Below are 11,210 nucleotides of genomic sequence, written 5' to 3'. Positions count from 1 at the left end.
TATTCTTATGCCCTACAAAATTTTATCTAATAAAATATCATTTATGCTTCATTTTTTTAATTTTTAATTTTTTAGTGTTTTTTTTTAATGTTTATCCATCTTAGAGAGAGAGCCCACGCGTAATAGAGAGCAAGTGGGGCAGGGGCAGAGAGACAGGGAAACAAAATCTGAAGCAGGGTCCAGGCTCAGAGCTGTAGCACACAGAGCCGGATGCAGGGCTCAAACTCACCAACTACAAGATCATGACCTAAGCCGATGTCAGATGTTTAACCAACTGAGTCACCCCAGGTGCCCCATATTATTTAAATTTTATTTTGTGTGTGTGTGTGTGTGTGTGTGTGTGTGTGTGTGTGTGTGTGTGTGTGAGAGAGAGAGAGAGAGAGAGAGAGAGGGAGAGAGAGAGAGAGAGAGAGAGAGAGAGAGAAGCAGCGAGAGGAGAGAGGGAGTCCCAACCAGGCTTCGTGCTATCAGTGCAGAGCCCAATGCAGTGCTCAGTCTCAGGAACCGTGAGATCATGACCTGGGCCGAAATCAAGAGTTGGATGTTTAACTGACCGAGCCACCCAGATGCCCTTTGAAAGTCTCTTATCAATGTATATTTCCCTATAAAAGTGTGTGTGGTGTGTATGTATACATTTTATATATGTATCTGTGTGGTGTGTATATTTTACATATATATATAATTTTTTGTGATGCAAAGCTCTAATTTTTTATCCTGGATTGAGTCATCATTCTAATTTTAATAATAAGAAAGTGAAAATCAAGTCAACTGGAAGTCAAGACCATACTGTAACTGCAAATTTTCTTCTGAGTGACTGCCACTTTCTTGCTAATGACACTCCAACCCCAGATCCTTGTTCTGTTCCTCCCATTTCTTGAAAAAAGTTACTAAAGTACCCAGGTGCTGAACTCTCCCAGCTTTTTGACATTATGCAATCGAAATCTGACCCTGCTTCCCCGAGCTCTCAAAAATCTCCTAGCAGAAAGTCAGGCTCTGTGCTGACAGCTCAGAGCCTGGAGCTTGCTTCAGATTCTGTGTCTCCTTCTCTCTCTGCTCCTCCCTCACTCACACTCACTCTCTCTCTCCCTCCCTCTCTCTCTCTCTCTCTCTCTAAAATAAGTAAGACATTAAAAAAAAAAAAAAACTCCCAGCAGAAAGAGAAATAATTCAGACAGAGAAAGACAAATATATAATTTCACTCATAAGTGGAATTTAAGAAACAAAACAAAGGAACATGGGGGCAGAAAGGGAGGAAACCCAGGAAACAGCCTCTTCACTATAGAGAACAAATTGATGGTTGCCAGAGGGGAGAGGGTAGGGGAATGGGTTAAATAGGGTGATGGGGTTAAAGATGGTGCTTTTGATGAGCACTGGGCGTAAGTGATGAATCACTAAATTCTACACCTAAAACAAATAATACATTGTATGTTAAATAATTAGAATTTAAAAACTTGAAAAAAAAGTTCCTACCACAAACTTAAATCTTTTAATAAGCCACACTCTACTCCCTCTTACAAAGAAATGCATGGTTTCTTTGGTCTGTATGTTCTTTTTCTGAGACAAGGTAAATAAACTTTATTTGACTTAGTGTCCTCCTGGTAGCTTTTGGCCAGTGAACTTCAACGCACTTGAAAAACACACTATAGGGGCGCCTGGGTGGCGCAGTCGGTTGAGCGTCCGACTTCAGCCAGGTCACGATCTCACGGTCCGGGAGTTCGAGCCCCGCCTCAGGCTCTGGGCTGATGGCTCGGAGCCTGGAGCCTGTTTCCGATTCTGTGTCTCCCTCTCTCTCTGCCCCTCCCCCATTCATGCTCTGTCTCTCTCTGTCCCAAAAATAAATAGAAAAATGTTGAAAAAAATTAAAAAAAACACTATAAATACATCAAAACACATTACATTTTTTTGACAAAAGAACATTTTTGTTGGGAATGCATCCCATAATGACAAAGATGGTCTGCCCACACACATTAGTTCATGCATCCACAGACAGCTGTAACTTATTGCTACAATGGTATAGGGTTAATTGTTACATTATTATATTTTGATTTTATATTATACAGGCACTGAGAAAACCCTCCACATATGAAAGGGTATGTTTTCTCAATGCCTATCTATTCTTAGAACTGTCTGAACTCCATGCAAAAATCACTGATTCATAATTAAACATTATTTTGAGTAGTTGACAGCTCCAGTTGGCCCTCCACTTTTTAAAGTTTTTTGTTTGTTTGTTTTGTTTTGTTTTGTTTTTGAGAGCCAGAGCACGTGTGCATGCACTCAAGCAGGGAAGGGGCAGAGAGAGGGAGACTGAATCCCAGACGGGCTGCATGCTATCAGGGCATAGGCTGACACAGGGATTGATTCCACAAACCGTGAGATCATGACCTGAGCCAAAATCAAGAGTCTGCAGGCTACTTAACCAACTCAGCAATGCTGGCGCTACTGGTCCTCCATTTTTGTTGAAAGTAAGCCATTGGAAACCTCTGACTTCCAGAATTGTTATGATGACTTCAGAGGTATTTTTTTTCTTGTCCTACAATAAAATTTTACATGCTGCAAAGGCTTTTACATGTGGGGGTATGTACTGTAGTACATTTGGAATAGACAAAGAATCGTGTCTCTTCTTCATAAGAAGGGGAGGAAAGGCTACATTGGCAGAAGCTGCATGAATGTAGGGGTTCTCAGGCAGCTACGTACAGAGGGAGGTGAGCACCTGGAAATTTCTCTCTTAAAACAATCTTTTCCACGAGCCTCTTGGAAAGACTTCCTGAACTTTAAAGCATGGACTGAAAAGCCCAGCAAGAGAATTTAAATGAACTGAATGGTTATTTGCTTCAGATGGTATGATCAGAGGCATCCAATAAGAATGGGCTTTACCAAGGAGACCAACAACGCAGAGTCCCTGGTGAAGGCTTCCTCACTCTCCGAAGAGCTAATGAATACAGTCCAAGTTTCCCACGGTTTTTGCCATCCTTCTTACAGCTGTGCATCTTTGTCAACATCACTCTCTGTTCTCAGATATTCTTTTTTCTTAAGGACCAAGGCATTTAACCAGGTTCTTTTGAAACCTTGCCACCTGAGAGCAATATTTTGATATTTGCTCATTCGTGCACCTATCATTTATGTGTAGATTTTACTGTTTAGCTTTCAGAAGCAATCTCCCCACCCCCCCTCCCCACCCCACCCCCCACCCCCACACACTTCAGGTTTTTTGTTTAATTCTTGGTTGGAGAGAGAAGAGCAGATGCAGTTCCAGTCTAGGATGTGGGTATAGTGCCTGATTCCTAGATAGGGTTTGCACAGGAGAGCCTGTGAGTGCTGCCCATCGTGGCGCTCACCGCGAGGAGGCTACAGGACTCTTTCAACCACATAACACTACAGCACAGCCAAGCCTTGCAAAGAGAACACCTTGCAAGGCCAGCCCAGGGAACCAGGGCAGCCCTGGGAACCGAACTCGATAAAAAGCGCAAGAGGCAGAACACGCATGCGCAGGGCGAAGGCGGAGCGGACGGCGCGCGAAACGAGCGCGCGCACGCGGCGGCCAGGCCTTATAAGCGGGAGCGCGCACCAGCGTGGACGCCAGAGATCCCGCAGGCGGGTACCGGAAGAGACCGCGCGCTTGGCGCCCGGGCCTCAGCCATGGCTCACAGGCCGAAGAGGACTTTCCGGCAGCGCCGAGCCCACTCCAGTGATAGCGATGACGCCGAGGAGCGGTCTGCTGAACCCGAGGCTCCGGGGCAGCAGGCGGCCCCGGGCCCTCCAGAGGAAGGGCCGCCCAGTGGCGGGGGCCGCGCGGAGGTGACGGACTGGCGTGCTCGGGCCCGGGGCCCTCGCGGTCGTGGCCGAGTGTGGGCAAGTTCCCGGCGCGCCGCGGGGGCGGCTCCGCGCGCTGAAGGCTCCGACGTCCCAGGTGAGGCTGGGCTGCTGGGGAGCCGACGTGACGCGGGGCGAGGGGCGGGGCTGCGGGAAGAGGCCCTCGGCCTTCTCCGGTGGTTTCCGTGACCGCTCTAACTTCCAGCAGTGCTGAATTCCGGCGACCTGGAACCAGACTGCACGCTTCCCAGCACTCACTCGCCCGCTCCCGGCATCTCCAAGTCGGGCTCCTTGGGGCGACCACAGAGAGTCCTTTGGGGTTTGTGGCTCGTGTGTGTTCGCACCGTCGGGTGAACTCTCCCCAGTTATAGGTTTAGTGCGGTACTTGCTGTTTACGAAGAACCTAATCGTCATAGAATTTAAAAAAAAAAAAAAAAAGCTTTCTGGTACTGTTAGGGGAAAGTTTCATGTACTTTTGGAAACGTCCCCAGTTAGCTTTCTAGAAAACACTTAACCGGAATAGTACATCAGAAGAATCTAGGTGACAGACTTGGCACGCTTCCTTTGCTTGTTGTATTTTTCATCAGTTATTTGCAGGAACGCAGATTACAACGACGGTGGATGTCACCAGGTAGCACAATGAATTGAAGACGCCGTAGACTGTACCAATAATGGCGGGAACTACAGTGCAGTAGTTTTGAAGTACCTTTGCGTTTTTAAATCTAGAATTTAAGCAGCATGAAGGTGTTTACATAAAATGTGTTCCAGTTAGAATTGGAGCTTAATAAGAATGCAGTTTTCAGTTAGTTTTGAGGTTAAAGAAAAAAATTGTCTCTCCCACGTAACTATTTTACAAAAAAATAGTGAGTGACATTGTTTTCCATTTGCAAATCTTGATACTTCGGCATTCAGTCTTGTGATAGGTTGTTTCATTTGAAATATGAGAAGAAAACCGCAGGTACAGGGTGTAATAGGAATACTTAATAGCCTTTTAGATGATTGAGGGCGTTCTGCTTTGGTGTTACAACAAAGGTCAACAAACAGTACTTTCTTAAAGGTCAGTTTGCAACAAGCAGCTGAAACAGTTATCTGTCAGGTTTTTTTCCCCAGTCTGTTACATTAAAATCCACGGGTCTGTTTTGCACTTGAATGGAACTTTTGCCCATGCATGATTGGTTACATCATGCACGGACTATGGAAAGCATTGGTTCATAGAGTTTGCAAATGTTGGTACATTTTATGATACAGTATCTCCCCCAAAATCTGTTACTGTTAGTGTGTTACTGCTGTGTTACTGCTAATCATCAGTCTTTAAGTATTGCAAAGATGCTCACGGTGCAGGATATGTTTTCCAAAATTCCAGTTTTCACTTGAAATCTCTAATTCTGGAAGTGATAGGCACAGCTTTACTCATTTCTGAGACAATTTGTCAGTTGTACATGTAGAAATAACTAGAATTTGTCATTCTTTCAAGTAAAATGGTGTTGCTCCTTGAAGACCGTGGCTAGTTCACCTTGCATCTGTTCACACAAGTGCTTTTCAGTGAGGCAACCATTGTGTTTCAGCGTGACCCGGAAGTGCTTTATACACACTTCCATTTTGTTCCACAGAATATTTAAAAGATATGGACTCAAAGGTCACGATTTAATAAAGTTAGTGACTTTTAACTGCTGCATTGAGGATGGTAAGTGCAACTGGATTTTTTTTTTCCTGGCAATGCATGGTGATGAAGAATACAATGGCTGCTACTACACATTGCTGTCACTGTCTTGATTTATACTAAGAAGCCAAGAGTTTTACCCGCCTCTGCTGTTGCTTCATTATATAAATAGCATCAGATTAAAATGGGCAAATAACATGCTAATATTGTGATGAGAGTAGTTTTGAACTCGCAGACCCTCTGAAAGGGTCCTAGGGACTTCCAGAGGTTGATGGACCATGCTCCGAGAACCACTGCTCTGGTGTTCATCCACTTTGGGAACAGGTAGGGGTTGTCATAAATAGTAGCAAAGAAAGAGGGAATCTGTACTTGTATTCCTTTGTCTTCTAAGTTTTGATCTTAACTCCAGATTTTTTTTTTTTTTAACTCTACATAGGTCTGTTAATTGCGGGACATTTTTAAGATAAAGAGTACTGGGGTGCCTGGGTGGCTCAGTTGGTTGAGTGTCCGACTTGGGCTCGGGTCACGATCTCACAGTTCGTGGGTTCGAGCCCTGCATCCGGCTCTGTGCTGGCAGCTCAGAGCCTGGAGCCTGCTTCGGATTCTGTGTCTCCCTCTCTCTCTGCCCCTCACCCACTCACATTCTGTCTCTCTCTCCTTCAAAAATAAACATTAAAAAAAAAAATTTTTTAAAAAAGATAAAGAGTACTATGTAGTCTTTAAGTTTTAAAATTCATAAAAAAATACAAAATAATTGTGAACTGACAAGCCCTTTCTTGTCAATAATACCATGAATTCCTTCACATTTTGTTCATTCAGTTCTCACAACACCCTTATGGGTGTTATCTCTTAATGTTATCTTTGTTTAATAGACTGTTTGGCAGACTGTCCTTTCCAAAATCACAGAGTAGAAGCAAAGAGATTCGTGATTTGAGACCACAGTGCTCATTACAGGACTGCTTGCCACCAGCCATTGAAATATGGTAGAAAGAGAGTCTAAATTCCAGAGTTGAGTGAAACTAGATTGAAAGCCCTCTTCTCCACTTAGTAACTTTGTGACACTGGACATGTTACTTAGCCTCTCTAGTCCCTAATGTCCTCATCAGTAATAGCAGGCATTTACTTTATGGAATTGTGAAATTCTACAATTGTGTGAAATAGACCTTGTAAAACAGATTTCAGTGCCTACCATATAGTAAGTGTACATTAGGTTTTTTTCAACTTCACCATTATTTTTCTTTCTTGTTTTAAATGTGCCTTCACTTTTTGTTGTCTTTTTTTTTCTGTATGGTTTCCTTTTCTCATTGCATCTTTTAAGAGAATATTTTATTAGATAAGTAGATTGTATAAATAGGGTAAGTCTGTACATGTATTAGATCATCCATTGGTTTCAGAAACAATGGAAATGGAGAAAGATCTGTACATTGCTTCAAATACATGGAGGAAAATTAAAACACTGTACTATATATATGCTATGTGTTGTGTAGAATTTAGGTTATTGATTCCACTATCTTGACTCTTTGTTATATTCAAAAAATGTCCTGTTAGAATCCAGAATGGTTGATCTTTCAACGGATGAAGAGAGTGAAACACATCATTCCCCAGAAAGTAAAGATGATCACAGTTCATCATCCAACAGCTCTAGCTCTCTGGAAGAATTTTCGTCAATAGGTTGGTAAATATTGTGATTTTGGTTAACTTTATTTCTAATAGTATTTTCTATACCAGTGGTTCTTATTATTGGTAACACAACTAACTCTAGTGAAGTATGAGGCAAGTACATCATTACTAATGATTGTCAAAGTGCCAGATTTGACTGCTCTTTTCGATTACATGACACGCCCGAGGTCAGACTGCTTGTAAGAGACAGAGCCAGGATTCAGACCCAGGCAATCTGCCCCAGAACCTGTGTTCTTAACCAGTGTGCTACACTTGGTGATTAATGCCAATATCTGAAGGGTGGTAAGAATTTGTTAGGATGTTTGGGGTACAGGACATAGCAAATGTAAAACTCTAGGGAAGACAACATAGCATATGCAGAGAACTAAAAATAGTTGTTGGAATGAAAATACTTGGTTGGAGCGTAAGATAGAGGAACAACAAAAAATGCAGAGAGACAAATTGGAGTCAGATAATACAGGATTTGGGAGAACTACTGAAAATTTTATGCAAATAAATGGCATGACCATCTTTGTCTTTTAGAAAGATCAGTTCAGGGGTTGGTAAATTACCACTTGTGAACCAAATATGATCCATCACCTGCTTTTGCAAATAAGTGTCTGTGGCTGCTTTTGCTCTACAGTGACAGAGTTTAGAAGCTGTACCAGAGAATTGATGGCTCACAGAGCTGAAAGTATTTTTCTGGCTTATTACTCAAGCTTAAGGATTTGTAACTTGTTTTGTGCTGTGGACTCTTGTCAGTCTCATAAAGTCTGGGACCCCTTCTGAGAAAATAAAATTATGTAGTTTTATAAAAGAAATAAATTAACTTAAAATGTAATTGTTTAAATGCATTTTTTTTATTTTACACATTTTTTTTTAACATTTATTTATTTTTGAGAGACAGAGACAGAGCATGAGCTGGGGAGGGGCAGAGAGAGAGGGAGACACAGAATGCAAAACAGGCTCCAGGCTCTGAGCCATCAGATCATGACCTGAGCCGAAGTCGGACGCTCAAACGGACTGAGCCACCCATGCGCCCCTAAATGCGTTTTTAAACACTTGCAATGTAGTAATAACTGCTTTATCAACATTAAATAACAAACAGTGGCTCTTGTAATTTTTTTTTCTTATACAAGTTCACAAGGTACAAAAGTGCTTAATGATGAAACCAGTATTAAGAATTGAAACCTAGTAGATAGGTGAAGCCTTGTCTAGATTCTAGATAGAGGGCTGTCCAATAAAACTTTCTTTGATGATGAAAACGGTCTGTATCTTCATTGTCCAGTACATTAGCCGCTAGCCACATAGAGCTGTGGAGCTCTTGAAATGTGGCTGATGCAACTAAGGAACTGGATTTTGAATTTGGATAAATTTAAATGGTCACAGTACTGCTATAGAAGATGGCACATTAGGCCTTTTAAGCCAGTAGTTATAAAGTGTTGGTAGCAATGTCCACCTAAGGACAGAAGACAGTGTTCGCAAATGTGTGGGATAGTTTTTAATCATCATTGTGACTGAGGTATTGTTGGCCTGTAGTGCCCTAGAGACAAGAAATGATAAGTGTCTCTCAGAGTACAGGACAGTACAGCACAGAGAAGAATTTTCCGTTCTGAAATGTGCATTTCAGAAACACTGAGAGTTGAAAACTTGTTCTGTGAGGGATACATTTTTTTTTCTTCTGGAGAAAATATGAAGGCATGGGAGAAGTTTGGAGATTGGACCAAGGAGTGCATTTATTTTTTTGTTCATACAGTGGAATTATTAGAATGATCCAGTAGTGAAATATCTGCCTTGATATTGTTGCAGATACAGTGTGTTACTCATGGAGCATGATCTCAATCTCTACTCCTTAGATAAGATGATATATGTGAAAATTATTTGACTTATAAATTTTCATGTTGTTATTATACAGCAATATGCTAACTTTATTAATTCATTCCATGTCTGGCCAGCATCTGCTCTGTGGGAACCTTTGAGCTAGATGTTGGTGCCTAGACAAGAGAGGATAAGGGGCGCCTGGGTGGCGCAGTCGGTTAAGCGTCCGACTTCAGCCAGGTCACGATCTCACGGTCCATGAGTTCGAGCCCCGCGTCAGGCTCTGGGCTGATGGCTCAGAGCCTGGAACCTGTTTCCGATTCTGTGTCTCCCTCTCTCTCTGCCCCTTCTCCGTTCATGCTCTGTCTCTCTCTGTCCCAAAAATAAATTAAAAAAAAAAAAAAAAAAAGAGGATAATGCTCTTGAAATTTTACTTCTTTATTGTAGCTTGAAAGAGGATTAGCTTTATGTACAACCAGTATCTCACTGCTGAGTCCATTCTTGTGACGTATTAAACCCCGCCAAGTCATTTGCAAACATCATTTCCACTTCAAGTATTTCTGTTTTTGTATTCATACACTTGAGTATTTGAACCTGAGTATATCATCTTAACCCTGATTTTACAATAAGTTTCCCAGAGGGCTGTAAAAATACACTGTTGCTCAGCCCCACCTCAGATCAACTGAATCTGAATCTCTGGGATGGGGAGCTTGGGTGCCAGTAGATTATCAAGATCCCCAGGTGATACTAATGTGTAACCAGCATCAAGAAATGCTATATAGCCTGTTGTGAAGGTTTTGAGTCTTAATTCTGTTTTAGGTTATATTAGCTGTCCCTCCCAGCTTTAAAGACATGTCTTTTTATCTTCATACCACGTTAAGATCATTAAAACAGGAGCAGTGCAGACAAGACAAAATACAGAGGCCCTGTAGCTGATGACTACAGCGCTTCATGATCAACTTTTTTTTTTTTAGTAATTATTCAGCCACTTAAGAATCCAGTGCAATATGTAATTTTCCCCACGTATTTTAACATTATCCACAAGGAAACTATTAAATGCTTTGGGAGGATGGAGAAACATCTGACCTGCATCATTTCCCTGATCTTAATCTATAAATTAGTACTAGTCTGTAAAAAGTAAATCACTTGATTTGATATTCCTTGTTCTTAATGAACATACTGATTTTCAGTGATCACCACTTATCATTTCATAATTCAAGCCCTTTTTGTTTTCCTTAGGACTGCTGTCAAGCATTTTGGTCAGTAATCTCTGAATTGTCTCTTTTTTTCTGTTTCAAAAGTTGGAACGTTTTCACGTCTCCAGGCACATGACCTTTTCTGTTTCTCAAAGAATTTGGATCATGGGTGCCTCGGTGGCTCAGTCAATTAAACATCTGACTTCAGCTCAGGTCATGAACTTGCAGTTTGTGGGTTCAAGCCCTACATCAGGCTCTGTGCTGACAGCTCAAAGTCTGGATCCTGCTTTGGACTCGGTGTCTCACTTGCTCTCTGCCCCTTCCCCGCTCATGCTCTGGGTCTCTTTTCCTTTCTCTCAAAAGTAAACATTAAGAAAAAAAAAAAAAAGAATCTAGATCAGTTTGTGGTAAAGTTTAGAACATTTTACTTGAGCCTTGGTGGCTTGACATCCCTAATTAACATTTTGAAGTGCTTCAAGTAGTGAAAATTTCTTTTCCCATTTTGTTTACCTTAGTATTTTGCTTAAGAAACTGTTCTTTTTCCAGAAAGTTAAGATAAATTTCAGCTTAGATCATGCATGAAGAAACTTGTTTTGAGTTGGAAGAGTCCACATTAATGTGGTTTATACTCTATAAAATAACTAAAACTAGGGGCGCCTGGATGGTTCAGTTGGTTGAGCATCGGACTTCGGCTCAGGTCATGATCTCAAAGTTCGTGAGTTTGAGTCCCACATCTGTGCTGTCAACACAGAGCTTGCTTTGGATCCTCTGTCTCTCTCTCTCTCTTCCACCCGTGCTCTCACTCTCTCAAAAGTAAACATGAAAACAAAAAACTAATGAACTAAAGCAAGGCTTTATTAAAAGTTGTCACTTAAATATTCTTCAATGAACCTGATTATTTTCTTTACACTTTTTCACTTATTCATGTGGAAATCACCACAGGACCTTAGAGACTGAGTTGGCTGTGTGGTTTTAGTTTCTTTCTCACTCCCTATATGCTTGGAAGGTCTGGGGTAGGGCAGGGCATAATACAGCGTCCGTCTTTGTGAGTCTTAACTGGCCTCTCC

At 41.7% G+C, this 11,210-nt stretch overlaps 1 protein-coding gene across 8 annotated transcripts in view; it reads left to right on the top strand.

The window, feature by feature from the left end:
- The first annotated feature begins 3,563 nt into the window (after positions 1 to 3,563).
- The window catches only part of GCFC2 (GC-rich sequence DNA-binding factor 2), a 56,391-nt gene continuing 48,744 nt past the window's right edge, over positions 3,564 to 11,210 (top strand). For 4 of the 8 annotated variants that reach the window (XR_007150822.1, XR_007150820.1, XR_007150821.1 and 1 more), the window contains exons 1-2: positions 3,564 to 3,907; positions 7,019 to 7,141. Coding sequence is in view for 4 of the 8 variants with exons in the window: in XM_047852277.1 (XP_047708233.1) it covers positions 3,637 to 3,907; positions 7,019 to 7,141 (394 nt within the window). In the remaining 4 variants the exon portion in view is untranslated. The other 4 variants (XM_047852273.1, XM_047852275.1, XM_047852274.1 and 1 more) reach the window with 4 other exon arrangements.

Source organism: Prionailurus viverrinus, chromosome A3 (genome assembly GCF_022837055.1).
Source record: "Prionailurus viverrinus isolate Anna chromosome A3, UM_Priviv_1.0, whole genome shotgun sequence".
Lineage (NCBI taxonomy): Eukaryota > Metazoa > Chordata > Mammalia > Carnivora > Felidae > Prionailurus > Prionailurus viverrinus.
Note: the sequence above shows the minus strand (reverse complement) of the source record. Positions and strands in the feature narration are given on the sequence as shown.